Raw genomic sequence first — 20,257 nt, forward strand, 5'->3', positions numbered from 1 at the left:
CTTCTGGAGGATCGCTGCCCTCACAGCCGGCTGCGGCACTGGGAGCCCTCATGGTGTCCCCACAGCATGCCCCGGTCAGTCCTTTCCCGCTGGAAAACGCATCCCCGTCCCGTGCCCTTCCCGCCGCCGATAGGCCGGGAGCTGCGGCTGAGGCCGCTGACGGCGCGCTGAGGCGGACGCGGCACAGGGCAGATCCCTCGTGGGGCTCCTTCACAGAACAAGTGCGAGGAGTGGCAGAAATAGGTCCGAGATTCAGCCTCTGGAGGATAAACTTGGCTCTGCGGCTCCTTCTGAGGGAGGTTGTTGTCGCATGTGTAGGAGATGTACAAACAGATTGCTGCAGTTACCCAATTAAGATTTCTGGCAGCCTTTGACAGCACAAAGGGATGTCAAGTGTGGCTGATGTACGTGTCAGGTGAATGGTTACCTAATTCCTTTGAAATGGAAAGGTGCACAGAGGATGTGTGTGGAACAGGAACAGCCAGTCCTGGGCCCAGCCTTCATCTGGGGCAAATGGCAAATTTATGTCCTTGAGGCTGAACATCAGTTGTCAGCGTGCCTCAAAGTAGCAATAAGTATGTAGTGCATAAATCTGAAACAAGGACAGCAGCTTCAAAAACACCAAACAATCTGAAGCAGACTATAAATTCAAGTCAAACTTGTTCATGGAATCTCTCAGTCTGCAAGTTTGTTCTCGCAGATCCTTCAAAAGCCATGCTTAGGCCTGAAATAGTTGGATTTTGGGGCCTCTCTGCTATTTCAATTAGGTTCTTGGATAGTCTTAGAATCCCATGTGAGTCCTCAGATGATGGATTAAAATATGCAGTGAGTCATGTTAAATTGGTGCCAATTGAAATGCACAGGTTGTAAATCACTGCAGAATTTGACTCAGTAAGTAGCAACCATAAATGTAATACTTTGCAATTCTAAGCACTGCGACTATCTTAGATTAGCTTCTCTTTTCCTTCTGAGAAACAAAAAACGCTTCATACAATAATTTCATAAAATGTATTGGTCTTCACAGGAAGGCTGAGAAGTGACACTGATTGGTGTCCAAGCTGTTAACTGGTTAAATGAAGTGACAAAAGGGATGGGTGGGTGCCTTGTGGCTCATGGTTGGGCATGAGAGCTGTGGTAGAGCCAGGAACATAATCCAAGTCTCCTGACTCCTGGATTTGAACTTTAAAACCAGATCAAGTTTCCTTTGTGCTTTCAGTCCATAAACTGACCTTTAGGAATCATATTTACCTACAAGTTCCCAGAAGAGATTTGCTTTCCCTGGTCATGCTTTCCTGGTATCAGTTACTGTTTTCTCTGATGAGTATTTTGAGCATGTAGAACACAGAGAGAACAGATGAGAATGGTATTTCTGATGGAGGTGCCTGTGAGTTCCCCATCACTTAATCCTGGACAAACACTGTTTCTGTAAACACTGATACACATCCTTTCTTCCTCAGTGCTGAGGGGAAGCCAAGTGTGGTGAGCGTGGAGAGGAATCTGGGCTGGGTGAACTAGGAAGCTGCTGCTCTGAGATTTTGCTTTATGTTGAGACTCTCCCAGTCCTCACACCTTCCCAGAAGGAAAGGACCATTCCTCTCCTCTCATGTCTCTTTAATGTTAAAGAAGAGGAGGCATGAAAAGTTTAGATAATGCTAAGGTAAGTAGAAAAAGAGATGGTGACATGGAAACCCACGGAGTCTGATTATTCTGGCTCTGGGAAAGGAGACCTCCCATGACCAGACATTGCTAGAACTGGACCAGCTGAACTTGTTGACACGTTTGAAAGCTCAAGTGATCAGAGGAAGGAGCAAAATCACACATTGGAGTCCAACTTCAATGGACTCCAATGTGGAGTTGTGGGACTTCCCAACCTGGGGAGAGTGAGAGAGATCCCATGTCATCCTTTAATTTTATGTTATCATGATCCTTTCTGCCAGCAGTTTTGTGCTCTCCATACGTGCAGGTCCCTGGCTGTCCCCCTGCTGCTTGGTATTTACAGCCTGCAATGGTGTTTGAATATTCAAAACTACTGCCTTAAAGAAAAAAGTCAAGGCTTAGCTCAGTGCCTTGACCTCTTTATCACAAGAGAATCTTCACAGACATGGAAGAGATTATAAACTCTCAGTGCAGCCTTGGGTAAATATTACAGGAAGCAGCTGAGATTTGTTTATGCTTAACTTGTCTTAAGTTATCTTAGTGTGGGTGATGTGCTATCTGAGTCAAGTCTTACAGACTCGAGGGCCAGTGTTCCAGTATATTTGCTGTATAATTCTGGGGGCATTTTCCACAGTCCCAAATTAGTTTGCATGGAGAGTGATACAGATTTTGAAGGAAAGTTTAACGTGAGAATTGTAAGAGTTCATCCCTACAGTTCCATCCAGTTCTCTGGATAGAATTTGTGTTTTATATAGTTTGGGAAAGGCTTGTGGAAGCTGCTTATTGCAAAGACATCCTGCAGAGGTAACTTGTGGAGGAAGGAGAACAGAAATAAACAATCCAGAGCTCTCTGGGTCTGCAGGCACAGCTTCACTGCTCCCTCCTGACTTTCTCCTCCCTTTACAGCCACTGCAGCAGATGCTGCCGAGCAAAGCTGTGACAGAGCTCGGCCACAGAGAGCAGCAAATCCGAGTGGGACGAAACCTGAGCAAATGAGAATCCTGCTCCCTGCTTGAAGAGAGATCACCTTATATGGGAACACCATGGACAAGAGGATGAATGCATCCGGCTGGCTGCTGAGGTCAGATCCCAAACAGATGGAAGATGTTAGCGTGAAAACAAGAGCATTTAGGAAGAGGAGACAATACTTCTGCTTTGCTCAAGCAATCTGACCCATCCTGTTCGTTTGTTTCTGTTATTATAAATATTGTGCTGTGTGTATGTACACATAGGTCTGGCTGTGTTATATTAAAAATTAATTTCTTTGTGGCTATTCTAGTACCTAAATGCATCCCCAGCCTCTTTCTGATTCCCACTTCCAGCTGTACTGTGGTCAGCTAAAGCCTAAGGAGTGATCACACATGTCTTAAAAAATTAAGCTTGTTTGTGCAGAATGTGGCTTGTTCCTGTGGGCTGAGGCATTTAAGACAGTACCATCAGCCAAGAAGTCTGTCTGGTTCTGAATGTTTTGTCATGTCTACAGTTGTGATTTAAAGTACTAAAGGACTGGAAGAAAAACATTAGATCTGTGTTGTGGGGTTTGTCCTGGTCCTTTAAGTCTGGGTCTAATGGATTCTGGTTGAAACTTGTGTCTTTCAGACTCCTGGGATTTACAAGTTGGACCTTGAGGGCTCTGCACCTTTCCAGCCTCACCTCCTGTGTGTACAGTGTCAGTGGTCGCCTCACAGCTCTCCCGGCCCCCTGGACCAGATTCACACAGTTGGCTCAGAACACACTGAGCAGCTGCAGCTTTGTGTGACTCTGCACAGCAGGAGAGGCACAGCCAAGGTGTGTACCATGGACTGGCTCTGCTGAGAGGAGCAGTGACTTCATTGCTCCTTTTTGACCGCAGCAGCTGATGCAAAACCAGACTAAGACCAAGTAGAATGGTGTCCCAAGCAATATGAGATAAGAAGCTAGAGATGTGTGTGGCCACTGATGACCCCAGAACGTGCTTCACCACTGCCCTGTGCCTTGCCTGGCACTGCCAGCTCTGTGGAGTGGGTGTTGAGTGCGTCTGCCCAGCCCAGAAGAGTGTTGCACCTTCTTTGCACTGGTGTGAAGTGTTGGGAGTGCAGAGTCAGGCCCAGAGGAGGTTGGCCTGATGCTGGCTTCCATCCATTTAGCCCCAGTTGTCCCAGCATTACTTCAGACTGGCAAAGCCTGGTAGTACTAAGGTTTGCTACTATGGCAGCAAACAAGACCAAACAAGATCATTGAACTGGTGTTAGACCACCTTGGAGGGTGGATGTGGATGTGGGAACTCCTAGGTGGGAGTGTGGCATAGCATGTTATTTAACAAGGAGGGGTTGGTTGGGCAGAGTTAACTAAGCTTCCTTTAGAAAACACTGTTTTGTTTCTTGCCATGCTGTCTTGTTTTGTTTCTTGTCTGAAAAATCCAAAATAACTCCATAGATTAGTCTCAGGTTTGCACCAGTGTTTCTGAGATTAGAGCCTGCTCTGTAGAGCCTCCTGTTCAAGGTCAGATGAAATGGCAAGTCACCCCTTGCAGCAGATTCCAAGAACAATAAGATGTTTTAGGAATATGCCATAATTGATTGCCTCTAAAGGGCAAATTTTGCTCTGTGCTGCCAAGCAAGGGCTGTTCTCAGTGATAAGTTTGCTGAACAAAGTCTCCTGAGGTTCGTGGAGGGCAGCAGGCCAGGACATTGCGCACGCCGATCCCAATCGCACCAAGGATCAAGTCTGCAGGAAATCCAAGTGGCCTTGCTAAGGTTCTGTGCCCACCTTCTGCTACTTAGAGCTGGGTTCCCACTGCCACTTTCCAACAACATTGTTATCCCAAAGCACTGTTCTCCAGGAGGAAAAGGCTGAAATGCTGTCAAAATAGAGGATATAAATAAAGGAACATTGATCAATTGCTTTGTATTTCTGTTCTTCAGATTCTATTTTATCTCCATCCAGAAAAGTCTGTTGTTAACCCGAACTGGTGCAAATGCTTGTGGCATGTTTTTCAAAGCAAGCCTTTTATATCACTTTTATGTAATGTAGAAAGTATCTTCTGAACATACAATAGTTTTTCAAACTTGACAGTGCTTTTATGAGTTAGATGAGCTGGGTGACATTCCTGTCAGCTTTAGAACAGAGGTGTCCTTCCTCCTTAACACATTCAATTCATGAGAAAGTAAAAATGTTAGGCCAAGGTTGTTGAAGCAGTCAGCATGAGGCATAAAAATAGTCACTCTGGAAAATTAAAGCCTATGATTTTTAACCTCTTTTAAAGAAAAACAACATGGACAGGACACTACAATTTGCAACAGAAAAAGTCAGAGTCTAGGTCCACAGCAACACAGCGTGGGGGAAAGATTTTGGATGACATCAAGGCCTGTTGCAGATAATTTCTGTTTCCCAAATGGCATCTGAGCGATCAGGATGTCACCTCATGTTGTCTGTGTCATTGAGGATGGGAAAATAGGAATTCTCTTTTTGTGTACATCAATTCAAAGCCAAAAGCCGTGAAAGTGAAACCAAGGCAGAGTTTGATACAGTGGATGTGTCTTACTCAAAAATTTTCTCACCTACTTGAAAATGCCCATCTGACTTTTATCTTGGAGGACATTTTATTCAAGAATGATACAAAGAAGCTGACATATTTTATTCTTACAGGCTTATGTGTCTTTTCTGTTTTGTCCAGACAGTTGTCTAGCCACTTCTCACAGACTCTGTCAGGAGAGGATGATGTTAACAGCTCAGTAAGTACCAGTGTGAAGGAAGCGGCTCACAAAAGCAGCAGGATCTGGGATACAGCAGAATACACTGTACCAGTGCAGGCAAGTCTGCAGTTAATGTCAGTTCAATATTCAGAATTCAGATTTTCTGCCCGCTTTTATATCCTCCTTTAACTGGCTCATGCTGTTGAATTAAACTTCTAGCTGGAACGCTTGATTTCTCAATCTATCACCAGACCCAGATATGAAACTTCATATAAAATTGTGAAGGAAATTACTTCACCCTCAGCCCAAACAATTACAAGCACTGTTGACCCAAGCAAAGGGCTAAATAAGGATTGATGAGGTGTGGCAGGACCAATGGTTTGGGTAGTTCCTTCTACAGCTTCCTCCTATAGAAAGCTACAACAATCTAAAAAGTCAAGTTCCCTATCTTATATTTGAGGAGGACAGGTTGAAACTGTCTCTAAGTGGCAAGAAACCTTGAGTAAGAACTTGTTTCTTGACAACGGGCAGATGTGTGAATTATAATGCAACTGTTAAAATCCTGTGAGGTCACGGGTTCTCTGTGGAATCCATGAAAAACCTTCCTAAGTAAGTGAAAGATATCTACATTTTTTTGTGTTGAAAGAAAGATACATTGACAACATCATGAAATTTTAAGGTACTCTCTGTCTAGGCACTTGTAGATCTCATGTATGTAAAGCAGCTCTTTTCTTCACAGCTGTACTGTTAACACTCATTATAATACCCAAATAATTGACTTCTACCAAGCTGCCCTGCTTGTATCCTGCAGTGAAGTCATAGCCTCCAGTTTGAACCATCATGCAGCTGCCATAGAAACAGCTTTAGGTGTCACAGGCTTATCTTGAATTCACTGGAGACATTTGGCTCATTAATTCAAATGTCAAGGAAAATGTATCAACGTAAAAGAGCTTCAATCAGGGACTGTAATTGAAAATAAAAAAGTTTCCTAATGTGGGGTTTTCTTCTGCAAAGAAAGAAGATGTGGAAGTTCTCTGTGGGTTCATTTATCACACTGAGGTTCCTTCCACTTCCCCGTGTAGTAGATTGATTGTCTGTGCTTTGTGCTGCAGGCTGGTGTTGGGGGATCTTCCAAAGACCAAAGAACAATCTCTTCATCCTCCCTACATAGATCATGAAAACCTCAGTGTTGGCAATCTCAAACAGTGAGATAAGAAAACTCTAGGAGAAAGACTCCATGGAACAATGGTGCTGTGACCTAGAGTAGGATGGAAGGGCCCTGTAGCCATCTTTTGTTGTAACCCCATGACTGTACAATATCCAAGATAAAAATGTTCTATTTCTCATCTGTAGCAGCTAAAGAATGAAAAAAAAAATTATAAACTCTTTTATTTCAACTGAAATTATGGAATTAATACTCTATGGAAGCAAATTGTAATAATTTTTAGTTCCTCTCAGCCAGCTTTGAAATATATGTATAAGAAACTAGGTCAATTAGCACTTTCATTAGCTCATTTACAAGCCCATATGTATAAAATATAGGATACATATAAATTTCTACATTTATATCTCATCTGCTCACTAATTTGGGGTTTTCTGCAGAAACAAAGCAGTTTTTCCACTGCCAGGTCCTCTCCAGTGCCCACAATGCCTCCTACAGCTCCTTCTGCTGAGGTTTTTCACCACTCGAGAGCAAATTCCATTCCCTTCTCATGTGGACAGAGTTATGATCTGAAAAAGGCTTTGTCCAACAACAGGAAGGCTGTAATTGTTCATACAGTATCCGGGAAAGATATGCATGAGCTTCCTGAGTTAATGAAATCCTAAGGGTTTGTTATAAAGTTTCAGTGACTGCCAGTCATTTTGAAATGTCACCCTGTGTAGGCTCCTGCTGGGATGTTGCAAAGGGAGTTTTGCTTTCAATTCCATTGCACACTTGACACATTCTGCCCTGTTCCCTAACCTTCCTCTGACATGCCAGGAGTGGGTCACTACAGGCACCAAAAATAATGGATGAGAGGCTTGGTCCAAACCTCTGATGTATAAAGTTCCTTCACAAGTTCCATTGGCAGGAAGAAAAAATGGAGGAATCGCTAAAAAACAAAGCTGAGTGTTTATTTTCTACCAGAACAATGCCAAGGTCAGAGCCCAGGAAGCTCTGCCATGTGGTTGAGATACTGAGGTAGCAATGTTGGGCTTTAGTTACACCCATGATTGTCTTCATTGACCAAATTCCTTTCAAAGGTAAATCTCATGAACTACACAGGAGACCTCCTTTTCCTTCCTGTCAGTTATGGCAGGAGCTGAACAATTGCATGTTGGCAAAGAAGGTTCTTTTATTTTGGATTGTTCACTTCTCCCTGAGGCAGGGCACCATTGTTGGATTAGTTGGCTGAAGGATTGGTGTTTGTACCACCTTTTTCAGAAGATCTTTAGATCTGTTTCCAGATGCTCCCCAGTGGATGATGATCAACAATTTCCTTTCATAGGTTCATTATTTTTTAGTTCTTTAAAAATTAATGCACAAAATCAATAACTTGAGTGTTACACAGTGAAACTAATCAGTGAGTTTCCTTCCCAGGTAGCATGCACAAAGGTTGATTTGATTTGCAATTAAGTCTTATTCATTAACTTGGTTTAGAAGACATGGGAAGTCCCTCATGGAAGCTGCATATCATCCAGCTAAATGTGCTGCTTGTCATCACAGACCTCGGGTGCAGAGGCATTGCTCAAAATACAATGATAGGAAAAGTATTTCCAGCTTAGGAGCATTGTCCTTTACAAGGATGACTGCTTGGAAGACTGGGTTTCCCCCTTGGAATGCCTGCTTTCATGGAAATTCAAGTATTTCTGATCAAGCTTATAGCTAGCTCATTATTACCCTTTCAGTAGCTGATGACCACATGGCTGTGGGGACCAGCAGTGAAACTGCCAATTCACAGGGCAGAAATCAGCAGCTATCAACTAGTGTAAATTCTCACCATATTCTATAGCAAGATTTTTATCAGAAACCTTCTGAGTTCATATTTCAGCTGCAGTTAGAGACTTGGGTTAGGCTTGGCCCACACAAACAAGTGCAATAAAAAGAGAACAATTGATACCCCAAACTAAGAAAACCCCTCATATCTTTCTTGCACTCCTGAGCCACCTAACTCCCTGTCATTCTTAGCAACATATTCCTCCCACTGACAGCTTCCCAGGTAATAGTATAGTGGCATAACATTAACTGATGTATTTAAGTAAAAGAAGTTAGCTACTTTGATATTTCTTTTTTGGCCTGCGTTTCTGAGGAGTTCTGAAGATTTCACTGTGCCAATAAGCACAACATTCACTTTCCAAAATTTAATTATGCCATGTAAGTGCAAACATTCCTTAATGCTTTCTGAAGAGTATGTAGTAGTGCTCTGAAAAAGCTGTGTAAATTTGCATTCTTGACTCAAAAAGGCTGTGCATTCAGGATTGAGTGACAAATAGAAAGTTTCTATAATATTTTAGTCTTATTAATCCTCCAGGAACCACGGGAAACAAGGAAAACTTGGAAACATGGCCCTTCAGCATAACTATTTCTCCCATGTACTCATCAATACTATTGCTTATTCAGCTATACTGATTTATATTAGGGTAAAATCATTACAGTACAACATTATAGTACAAGATGTGTGATTCAAATAAGGTGAAAGTGTTTAGTTTACACAGGTAAAATTTTGCTGGTGGTAATATCCAAAGAGTTAAGAATTCATCTTAATTCCCAGATCCCAGTTAGGAGCACATATATCTGGAAGCTGAAAACAAAAAAATTCACATGTTTACAAACTGAGCAGGTATATCACATATATTATCTAGACAGAGATAAGACAACTCTGAACAGGTCAGCTCTAAAAGCAAAGCTGCCACAGAGAAGGCTTCTTTCTCTACCACCAAGGGCAGATGGGAAATAACCTCTACCCTGAGGGCTAGAAAAAACCTCTGATCCTGGAAAGAGTTAGGAAAACTCTCAAATAAAACCTGACTGACCTGCAGGCTAAAAGCTGGCCCATAAAACATATCTCTGGAAGCATTCAACACAGAAAAAAGAGCATTTCATGTCTGTGCAAGCAAGAAGATAGAAGAACATATCACAGTGTGGTGTAAGGAGTGACTCACTGCCTTCAGAGAATACAAATCATATATTGGTGAATGGGAAGCAAGCGATCTCGTGATCTCAGGAACTCTGATTGAACCACACAGTCTCCCAAACTTAGCTTCCAGTAGGATGTGCAGGAGAGAGTGGAATCAATTAAAAGCTTGCTCTGCACTGTTTTGTTGGCATCAAGATGGCAAACCAGAGCAACAGGGACTGAACCCAAAAAGAAAGGAGAAAAATGAATTTTTCTTTAGATGTCTCTATCTTTGGAATACCTGGAGATGGTAGCAAGCAGGAGGCTGAGCTGCTGCCTTTTACACCACACATATCCTCTTAAACAGTTTCCTCTTTTGGTACTTGAACAGGCAACCAACTGTAGAACAAATTTTGAATAGCAATGGCAGAGGGATCTGCGAGTATCTGCCACTCCTGGAACTGACCCTTCAGCTAAGCAAATTCCTATTCAAATTATTCATTTAAATGAAGGTGAACAGGGCTTAGAGATCAATCAAGTAAACTAGTCAAGAACAATACAGCACTTTGAGTCCTGACAGTGTGTCTGAGACAGAAGGTATATGGGTGTTATTATCAGAGCTTGGATATTAGTGTCATTGTGTGGTGTAGTAGGTCTTTCAGTTAAATATAAGGATTTTTGTCTGCACTGTCTGCTTTTCATTGTAACATTTAAAGGATCTCGTTGTTCCATGCTCTGTGACTGCTTATTGATCCATGAGCTGATGTGAGCTGTGCAGCAGGAAAGTCAGGGTTTTGATAGAATAAAAAACTGGAAGTTGGCTAAGGCTCCCATGATTCTTGCCACACTCTACTGATCGGAGAATGGAAAATGCTGATGTCCCGAACGCTGAAGTGTGCTCAGGAATTCAGATTTGGTCTAGAATAACATGATTTTAAACCTGTCAGAGCATGGGGACTCTGTGACCAGAAGATGCATTTTCTTGAGTCAACTAAAAATTGCTGCTTTCCTGTGGTGGGTGCGTGCCCGCAGGAGTGCGTCGGTGTTGAAACAACTCGTGAGGTGTCGATTCGGTTTTGCTGGGGTGGGTGATGGCAACACAGAAAAACAATCCTCCTCCAGATCTGCTGATCCATCATCATTATCCCTATTGTGCTCTGTCAAGTGCAGAACCCAATGGTGAGGATCCCTGTTGAAAATTCTCTCTGTGGTTGGGTGAAACAGCAAATGTTTTCTTTGATTTATGTTGGGAATTGTTGCAGAGCCACCCTATGAAATTTTGTGCTGCTGCACCAGCCAGTCCGATGAGAGCCATGAAATGAAGAATCTGAGCCAATGTGTACTGATGAGCCCCATGAGAATCATCATAATGAAGAATATGAGCTGGGGCTAACCCTTAGACAAGAAGCCTCTTCTCCAGACTGCCAAAAGTGGTGCTGCTGTTGCAAATGCCAACCAACTCAGAAGCACCATGAGCAGCTTTTGCTGAAAGAAAAAAGTGCATCACAACCAGAATTGGTTTCAGCACCTGGTGCTGTCTGATTGCACCCTGGAGAAAGCCATAAGTCACCTCAAAGCATGACCCTGAAAGAGGGAAACCCAAAGGATGTATCACCTAAAGAATGTGGTGCTGAGCATTTTTCTGCCCCAGCCTTGTCAGCTTTCTACAGCCCTGGATTGTGAGGCTCTAGAAAGAGGCCACTGAAAGAGTTTCATAACTCACCATCGAAGGCCTGATGGTCCAACCAGATCAAACACGCTCATTTTAGATGATCCTAGTAACACAAAGCATTTTCTGAAAAGCCCAGTGGGTTCTCTTTGTATTGTTCTTTTTAGCTTGAACCAAGGAATTACAATGAAAAGTACTTTTTACCATTTTTGTGTAATATTTTTGGGCATTTCATTCATACTTATTGGAACTGTAATGTGGGACTTTGGCCTCCTGTTTGATCTTAGCTTCAAGCAGGCCTTCCCTCCTCCACCTCGTCCCCCTGAACTTGTGTGAGCAGCTTTGTGTGATGTGTAAGGCCAGAACACATCCAAGGAGCAGCAAATTCAGGGTAAATTAATCTGTGCTCCAACACCTTTTCTGTTCTCTATTGTTGTTACATTTAGACATGTTCTATTTTTGTAGGAACAAGGTGAGAAGGAATGTAACAGGTGTGTTCTGCACTCCTTTCAACGAAGCTTTGTTCTTTCTGAGCTAACCCTGCAGTTTGCCATTTCCATTTCCCACATACATTTTAAGATATATTGCTGGGAGATTATGCCACTTGTATTTATATCTTCAATTGAAAAATGCATTAATTGTGTTAATATTCATATTACAGTATCTTATATATCTAGGGGGGGGAAATACTATTGTAGGCATTTATGCATCTCTGGTCTAACATATGAACCCATTCTTCTTTTGAAAGTGATACTGAATATTCACTCATATTCCTATCCTTTCCTTCTTTTGGTCCTTTCTGTTTTGGCTGGTTTTGTAAAAAAATTAAACATTTAACTAATATATAGCTGAACTAAGGGTCTTAATAGTTTTGTACTGCCTGAAATTCTCACTGCCACTTTGTCAGCTCACTTCATCTCTTCCTGATGATTTACCTGCTCTTATGAGGGTTATAGTGATGTTTCTACTATAAGCAGTGTGTTGGGTATCAGACAAGATAGAGGGTACAGGAACTAGATGGTAGATCCCTGCTTTTATAGCTAAGATTAATTCTGCAAGAGGATAAAAAAAGAATTTGGTCACTGTGGATGGGAAGGTGACAGTCTTCAATATGCTCTGCTCTCTTTTGCAAGCAGTTGCTAGGTCCTTGCACTGACTTAAACTGTGCCAGGGTAGATTTAGATTGGACATTAGGAAGAATTAGGAAGAATTCGGAAGAATTTATTCCCGGAAAGGGTGATTAGCTATTGCAACGGGCCGCCCAGGGAGGTGTTGGAGTCCCTGAGCCTGGAAGCGTTTATGTAAAGACTGGCGTGGCACTCAGTGTTCTGGTCTATTTGACAACGTGGTGTTCGGTCACAGGTTGGCCTCGATGATCTCAGAGGCGCTTTCCAACCTAATGGGTTCTGTGATTCTGTGAAAACAGCCGTGGAAAGTCCGTGGCTGGCGGTGCCGGTGCCTCCGCTGGCCCCGGGCGATTTGCTCCCGGCCCCGGGGCTGCGGGAGCGCCGGGCGGGCGGCTCGGGGCGCTGTGGGGCTGCGGCAGCCTCGGCCCGGCCCGGGACGACTCCGTCCCGGCCGCCTTCCCTTCCCAGCCGCCGCCATGGCGTTGTGCGGGGCTTTCCACAGCTTCCTCTTCGAGTACGACACCCCGCGCATCGTGCTGATCCGGAGCCGCAAAGTGGGGCTTATCAACCGCGCGGTGCAGCTCGGCATCCTCGCCTATGTGATCGGGTGAGCGGGCGGGGGGCCGCGGCTGAGGGGAAGCGGGCGGCTCCGCGCTGCGAGCCCGCGGGGCTGAGGGCGGGAGCCGCCCCTCCCTCAGGGGCCCTCAGGGGCCCTCAGGGGCCGCGGTACCGATTCCGTGAGGGTGGCGCGGGCTGAGGGGAGCCCGGTGGCCCTGCTTAACTGGGACTGTGGACAGAATCACAGAATATTCTGAGTTGGAAAGGAGCCCACAAGGATCAGGTCCAACTTTCAAACGAATGGCCCAAGGGCCCCTCAGGACTGGGACGGTCTCTGGAGGTGATTGTCCTTCCTCCAGCAGTGCTGGGCATAAAAGTAATTTAGAGCTTCCAAACTAGTCTGAAAATAAAAAATATCACCCCAAAAATCAGTCAGATTGCCAATCTGGTAACCCTTTTGTAAGGAAATGCTGTGAAACTGTCTGGAATGGCCCTTTCAGGTGACATGGAAAAATGAGAAATTCCAGCCTGAACTTGTTTATGGTGTTTATTGTTTCTTGCAATCTTTCTCTTTCAGGTGGGTTTTTCTGTGGGAAAAAGGCTACCAGGAAACAGACTCTGTGGTCAGTTCTGTAACCACAAAGGTGAAGGGAGTGACACTGACAAACACATCCAACTTGGGAGTCAGGATCTGGGATGTAGCTGACTATGTCATCCCTCCTCAGGTATCAATCACTTCCACATGCAGAGAGGTTTTCTAACAAACAGCTACTGCTTTGCTAAAGTCCACTAAGAGCTGGAGCAGCTTTGGCTCCAGCATGGCCATGATATGAGATAATGAAGCAGCTTTGCTTTGTTGCAGATCATGCTGAGCACCTGCCCTGGGGAAGCTTGTTCCAAGAAAAGTGTGTCTGTGTGTGTGTTTGTGTAGAATCGTAGAATGATTTGGGTTTGGAAGCAACCAAGATAATATCATTCCACCCTTCTTCTATGGTCAGGGCCCCTATCCCACGTTACTCCAAGTCCTGCCCAACCTGGCCTTGAACACTTCCAAGAATGGGGCAGCCACAGCTTCACTGAGCACCCTGTGCCAGGGCCTCTCCACCCTCAGAGTAAAGAATTCCTAATACCTAATCTAAGTCTCTCCTCTTTTAGTTTAAAACTGTTCCCCCTTACCCTATCACTATCTGCCTGTGTAAAAAGTCCCCCTCTCTCCTTTTTATAAGCCCCCTTTGGGTACTCAGATGGGCTCTTAATTTCTCCTTGGAGCCTTTCCTTCTCTAAGGGTGCACTGATCCCACTGTCCATGGTGCCCACAGACTTGCAACAAGCACCTGTCCTGGCAGAGGAGGAAGGACTTTGCAGGTGTCAGGAAGAAGCTGCAACGATAACCACGTCATCTTTCTTACTGCTTTCTAAAGCAAACAACCCCAAGTTAAGTTGTTGGCAGAAGCCACAGGAACAGCCTGCAAGTCACCTGATGCAGAACTGAGCAGGAAGCATTGCTGTAGTTACTGATTGATTGTATCTGTGGGAATCTGTGGTGTGGGGTCCATATGTGGTGGCCTTTGGGCTGGGCAGGCACAGCCAAGCTGCTGGTTGTGGGTCCTTCTCTCTGCATGACACATGGTGCAGAAAAAAAGACAGATTTAGCCAGATTTTGGTTGAGTGGTCATATTTGTATATCAGTGGAGCAGAAGCAGATGACAGATCTGGAGTAATACGGATCTGAAAGTAGTGAAAGTAAAGTAATGAAAATAGTGCTCCCTGAAGAAGAAGGACCAGGCAAATTCCTAACTGATAAATTGCAAAAAGAAAGAGTGGGAGTTGTGCTCTGACTTGCAGCTGGAGCTCTCTTTTTCTGCCTGCCTTACAGCTCCCCTGAGGAGCTGTGTGAGCTCTGTTTTCATTATGTGAATGAGGAACTTTGGGCCGAGTGGGAGGACAGAAAGAGCTGCCAGTCCCACAGTCTTTCCTCTGGCTAAACACAGCAGCACCAGGCAATACACGTAGGAATCTGCTCCTTTAGCGCTGCACCAGCTGTGTCCAGAGCAAGTCCCCTCTGCTGGGCCACGTGGGCCATCTCAACAAAGATGTTTGGTGCAGTGCCTTGGATGCTCTTTGCAGACTCTCACTCTAAGTTTCCTTCTTGTTTTGCATGCTCAGGGTGAGAACACTGTGTTTGTCATGACCAATGTGATACTCACACTGAACCAGAGCCAAGGCCGCTGCCCAGAGGTAGGTGCAGAATCTGGTTTAATCCTGCCTTGTGTGGGTGGGAGTGCAGGGGAGAGAGTTCTCAGAGTTTTATATAACCATTGTTCCTCTCCAGCTCCCAGATGATCAAACAAAGTGCAAGGAGAAGAACAACTGTGTTCCAGGATATGTCAGCACCCACAGCAGTGGTAAGAAACCTGCTGCAAAGGCTCCTTTCAGTCTGGGTTGTGGTGCCCCTGTGCTGTGCCTTCCCTGCTGTGAAGGAAGCAGCGTTTCACTTCAGTCTCCTTGTTCTCTTTCTCTCACATGTAAGAGAACTGAAGGGGAAGCTCAGATTTTCTTTCTGGTGGACTTAGACCAGATGAATTTAGACTGTGTTGGGTGGATGCTGGGTAGATGTGGGCTTTGGAGAGTTAGCAAACAGTGTGAAGCTTTTTCATGGCCTTCAGTCCCTGATGCAGTATTTCACATGGATGAGGATTTGACTCAGGAAAAGCACCTGATGCTTCTTTCTCTGAAATTACACTTGCAATGAAAGATAATGTGGGGTTTGGTAGTGGCACTTCACCTCTCGGAAAATTGCTTTCTCCATATGGAGTGAGGGGATGTCACAGGTCAAATACTGCCTGGTTTTGCTCAGTAGTTTTGCTCCATGCACATGTCATTCCAGGCATCCAGACTGGGGAGTGTGTTCACTACAACAGCAGCATTAAGACCTGTGAAGTCTTTGCGTGGTGCCCCGTGGAGGATGACTATCACATACCCAAGTGAGTGCTCTGTCTTCCTACTCCACAGTGCCCCTTCTGAGGGCAGGCTCATGGTACACAGCTGATGCTTCTCCCACTGAGATGCTGTTGGGAATAGCTGAAGAGATGAGCACCAAGGACTCTGCAGTGTCCTGTTTGTTTCCCTGCTGTTTTGTAGGCCAGCATTCCTGCGAGAAGCTGAGAACTTCACACTTCTGGTGAAGAACAACATTTGGTACCGCAAGTTCAACTTCAGCAAGTAAATAGTGAGAGGGTCTTCACACTGCCTGGTCTTGTGGGCAGTAAAGGGGAAGCAACAACCCTTTTCTTTTTGTTCTCCTGCAGACGAAACATCCTCCCCACTATCAACTCCACCTACCTCAAGAACTGCATCTATGATGCCCAGACAGATCCCTTCTGCCCTATCTTCCGTTTAGGGAAAATAGCTGAAGCTGCAGGGCAAGACTTCCAGGAAATGGCTGTGGAGGTATTTGGCAGACCCTTTTCTTGGGCTTCAGCTGTTTTTAGACATTTTAAATTTTAACATTTTAAAATGTTCCAGTATTTTAGAGGAATGGTAGGGGGTTGTCCCCTCTGCCTCATGGCATGAGCCACAGAACACATATCAGCTTCAGGATGATGAGTGCTCTGACCAGAGGGATTGGAGTCAATCCTACTTAACAAATAATTGGCCTTGCTTTGTTTGGGTGGGGTTACGTGCAAGGTTCTGTAGCAGCAGAAGAGAATGCTGGACTGAGCCTGGGATTAGAAGCAATAAATAAGGTCCTGGTCAGCAGCGAGCCTAGTGCTGGGTTGGCTACACTTGGACTGCCCATCACCTCCTCTCCTCCACTTTGCAGGGTGGGGTCATGGCACTGCAGATCAACTGGGACTGCAACCTGGACAGAGCCGCTTCCCACTGTGTGCCAAAATATTCCTTCCGGCGCCTTGACAACAAGGACTCTGCCCACACCGTCTCACCTGGCTACAACTTCAGGTAATGTGGCTGTGGAGGGAGCCTGGTGTCCCTGCAGCTCCATCTGCCACTGGCAGTTATGGTAGTCTGGGGCTTTTGATGGTTCTTGGAGAGCAACAGAAGCAAACCTGGAGAGCTTTTTTGATGCTGTAAGACAGAGCAGGTAGGATCCTCACTGTGTGCAAACCACAGCAGAGGGGGGAGGTCAGTGAAGCTCCACTGATTGTGTCAGAGTGCCTGAGTCATGCTTCCATCAGCTTTTTGGTGGGTGGCTGATCAATGGGGTGGCAATGGGACACTTGACTGTCTCAGGGTGAGCTGATAGGGCAGAGTTTGAGGGGACTGAGGTGAGGCTGGGAGACTGAAGCATGTCCTTCACTCTGCTTGGGTAGAAAACTAACCTGTGAAAGTGGCCGTCAATTGAAGATCACGTCTGCACCAGGGCACCAGGAGTTTATTGTGGCATACACCACCACATACACATTCTGGCCAGTACAGCAAAGTCCAGCACTTCCAGTAAAACACCAGGGCAGTTGGTTGCATCCAGACTCAGACTGTAATAATACAGACTGGCCACCTTGTCAAGGTCCTTGCAGGATTCCTGCTTGTGAGGAAACATGGCTCAGGGTTGTTATTTCTAGAATCACAAAATCTCACTTAGCACAGAGGATCTTTAGGTAGAACTTGGATGAATTTGCTGAGGAGCTGTGCAGAACACAAATGTGTGTTTGGGAAGTGCCAGGCCAGCAGGTATCAGGGTGTCAGGACCATCTGGAGGATATCACAGCTGGATCTGAATCTGAAATCTGCTGTTGCTAATTTTGGACTCTGGTATAGCCCCTTACCAATCCTTCCTTTTCTCTTCCACCCTATTTTCTGCTTCCTCCTGGCTTAGTCAACCACGTGGTGGAGTAAGTCTGATCTCACTTATTTGTTCTCATCCCTTTTCCCTGTCTTTTGCCTGCTGTCATCCAGTGCGGGACAGGGAGCAGTCTTTGTGTGCCAGACCGAGCCGCGCGGGTTCTCCCGGCCCTGCCCTCTCGCGGCTGCCTGGTCCCCTGCAGCCGCCTGCCCGCCTCTCGTGTAGCTGAATTTCTTCCCGTTAGTCCTTCTGCTCCCCTGCTAACGCCGCTTTCTCCCCTTCCTATGCCTTGCAAATTTCCTCATGGTGCTTACTGTTGTCTTGAATTCACCCGCTTTGGGCTTTTCTCCTAAATGAGCTTGCTAGCATGAAATCTCCGTCACTCGGGGCTTGTGTCTGGAAGTACCAATGTTCATATCATCCTCTTGGGATGGGGAACACACCTGGATGTTGCATGATCACATAAGCAACCTCAGAATTTCCAGCTAAGCTCTGACCTATTTTTTCTGCAGGTTTGCAAAATACTACAAGAATAGTGATGGCACTGAATCAAGGACGCTTGTCAAAGCTTATGGCATCCGCTTTGATATCATAGTGTTTGGAAAGGTAGGGTGACAGTTCCTGGAGGTCTTGTAGTGAGGGCTTTCAGAGATGCTGAAAAGCATGCTCAGGCTTCTAACTGTCTTCTAGGCAGGAAAATTTGATGTAATTCCTACCATGATTAACATCGGCTCTGGCTTAGCACTGTTTGGTGTGGTAAGTGACGCTGTCTGCACTTGGACTCGATTCTGGATTAGTGCCTCAGTGCTGAGGATCACTGTCTTAAACTCTTTCAATCCCCACTAGGCAACAGTGCTGTGTGACATTGTTGTTCTGTACTGCATGAAGAAGAAATACTACTATCGGGAGAAGAAATACAAGTATGTGGAGGATTATGAACTGGTAAGCATCAACAAAGGCAGGGTAAAGGCAAAATTGCTTCCTCCTCTGACTCCATAGAGATTCTGAAACAGGATGTAGAAAGTCCACATCAAATGGAGATTTTTAACCACAGTTCTAAGGAAACTTTGTCAGAGAAGCTAATTTTTACTTCAAAGCTGTTGCAGGGAAGAGCACTAGAAACAAATATTGTCATGTTTCCTGGGCAACCACTCTTGGAGAGGAAAATACATGTTCAAGAACTTGTCATGCTCCTGCACCTCCTTTTTGGGTTGCAGTCATTGGCCTTCTAAGAGCTGTACGGAACAGCTCTGTTCCCATCAAATCCCTCCTTGGCTTTTGGGGTTCCTGCAGTTGTGAAAAAACCCATTCAATGGGTTGGTATTTTCTGAGCCCAGTGTGCTGACAGCCAGTTACAGCTCCTTCCAGGGTCCAAATGATCTGTTTGGTCAGTAGGATTTAGTTGTTTGCTTGACTGGTGCTGAGGATAGAGCTCAGCCCTGCAGCTCTGCACTCGGTGGGAAGTGTGGCTGCAAAGGGCAGATTTCTCAATCAAAACACCTTGTGCCACTGCAAGAGTAAAGCCTAACTAACAGGAAGTAGCTTGCCTGTGCAAAGGATTTTATGTGATTGAGAGGGGGAGAAAGAAGAGTTTCTGGCAGAGAACTGTAATCTCTGATCCTTGCAGGGAGTTGGTGAGACATATGGAACAAACTCCTGAGCTCCTGGTGCTGCAGGACCAACTGCTGCTCTAAACTGCTGCTGGGAATATTTCTTGACCCTGCCATGAGACCACCCCCTCTCTGCTGGAAGGAAGTGGGGAACCAAACTGAGAAAGGGACCATCTTCACTACTCTTTACTACTTGGGAGCCAGTCCCAGGGAGAACTGGGTCTGCTCCTTGTCCACTGTATTTCCAGGTTATTTGCACTAAGCACAGAGGGAAAATTGTGCTTTATGCCAGACCTCTGCACTGGCTGAGCCTGGGACAGCTCTTGCATCATCATTTTGCCAGTCCTGTTCCTGAGCTCACTGATAGCAGAGGGCACAGGACAATAGGCACAGATTCTTCCTTAGAGTGATCATGGCCACTGCCAGGAGGTGCCTAACCTTGAGATAGCAGCTCCTTGCTGTTGCCATTTTTCTTTCCCTGAAGGACTGTGAAGATTAGCTGAGCCTAGACCTACTATTTGATTGTGTCTCCAAGCTCCAGTGGCCACAGCCCAAGATAAAGCAGAGTCTGGCTCCATTGTGCTATGATAAAGTGCTTACTGGTTACAGAACTTATTTTTTCTGTTTTGTCTAATTTTTATGCTATTACTTTAAAATTTACTTAAATAAAATACTACTTTCCCTCTGCCCTCTTGAAGTTCTGCAAGCTGGCTTTTGATTGTTCATTTCTCTCCACATGCCAATTGTTAGTGGAGGGCTATCAAAGCCAGGGCTCTGTGGGCATTGCTTCTTGATTCTCTCAGCAGAAGTGCTGCTGCAACTACAGCTGCTCTGCCTTGGTTCTCCTGACACCTTGTCCATGTCTGTTGCCAAGAACTCTCTCAAAGGGAATAGACTTGTAAGTCAGAGGCCAAGATTTTAGGGTCTTTATCTAAGTGCTGTTACCAACTGCTTGGAAGAACAGATCTGTTATTCCCTGGCACACCTCCCATGCCTTTCACCACCACACCAGCCCTGTGTCTGGGCTGCTGCATTTAATGGGTTTACACAATTTGACTGAAGTGG

General features: G+C 45.2%; 1 protein-coding gene and 1 long non-coding RNA gene across 3 annotated transcripts; both read left to right on the forward strand.

The window, feature by feature from the left end:
- The first annotated feature begins 81 nt into the window (after positions 1 to 81).
- LOC107211612 lies at positions 82 to 4,545 on the forward strand. Its single transcript, XR_002002290.2, has 3 exons — positions 82 to 1,657; positions 2,563 to 2,737; positions 3,256 to 4,545. It is a non-coding gene; the product is annotated as an uncharacterized LOC107211612 (long non-coding RNA).
- Positions 4,546 to 12,621: 8,076 nt separating this feature from the next.
- P2RX4 (purinergic receptor P2X 4) lies at positions 12,622 to 19,898 on the forward strand. Of its 2 annotated transcripts, XM_015643800.3 has the most exons (12): positions 12,627 to 12,830; positions 13,359 to 13,506; positions 14,948 to 15,019; positions 15,114 to 15,186; positions 15,669 to 15,765; positions 15,923 to 16,003; positions 16,090 to 16,231; positions 16,605 to 16,741; positions 18,095 to 18,188; positions 18,273 to 18,338; positions 18,429 to 18,524; positions 19,210 to 19,898. In XM_015643800.3, the coding sequence occupies exons 1-12, from the start codon at positions 12,700 to 12,702 to the stop codon at positions 19,240 to 19,242; spliced, it is 1,170 nt and encodes a 389-aa protein (XP_015499286.1). In that variant the 5' UTR covers positions 12,627 to 12,699; the 3' UTR covers positions 19,243 to 19,898. The 2 variants fall into 2 exon arrangements, with proteins under 2 accessions (XP_015499284.1, XP_015499286.1); XM_015643798.3 differs by lacking the exon at positions 19,210 to 19,898 and having other exon boundaries at positions 12,622 to 12,830; positions 18,429 to 18,768.
- The last annotated feature ends 359 nt before the right edge of the window (positions 19,899 to 20,257 follow it).

Source organism: Parus major, chromosome 15 (genome assembly GCF_001522545.3).
Source record: "Parus major isolate Abel chromosome 15, Parus_major1.1, whole genome shotgun sequence".
Classification (NCBI taxonomy): Eukaryota; Metazoa; Chordata; class Aves; order Passeriformes; family Paridae; genus Parus; species Parus major.

Excerpts from the sequence above, each read along its gene's own strand:
- P2RX4 (XM_015643798.3), top strand. The coding sequence starts at position 12,700 with ATGGCGTTGTGCGGGGCTTTCCACAGCTTCCTCTTCGAGTACGACACC. Across the intron at positions 12,831-13,358 it reads ATCCTCGCCTATGTGATCGG|GTGGGTTTTTCTGTGGGAAA; the intron begins GTGAGCGGGCGG and ends TTTCTCTTTCAG. Across the intron at positions 16,232-16,604 it reads TCCAGGAAATGGCTGTGGAG|GGTGGGGTCATGGCACTGCA; the intron begins GTATTTGGCAGA and ends TCCACTTTGCAG.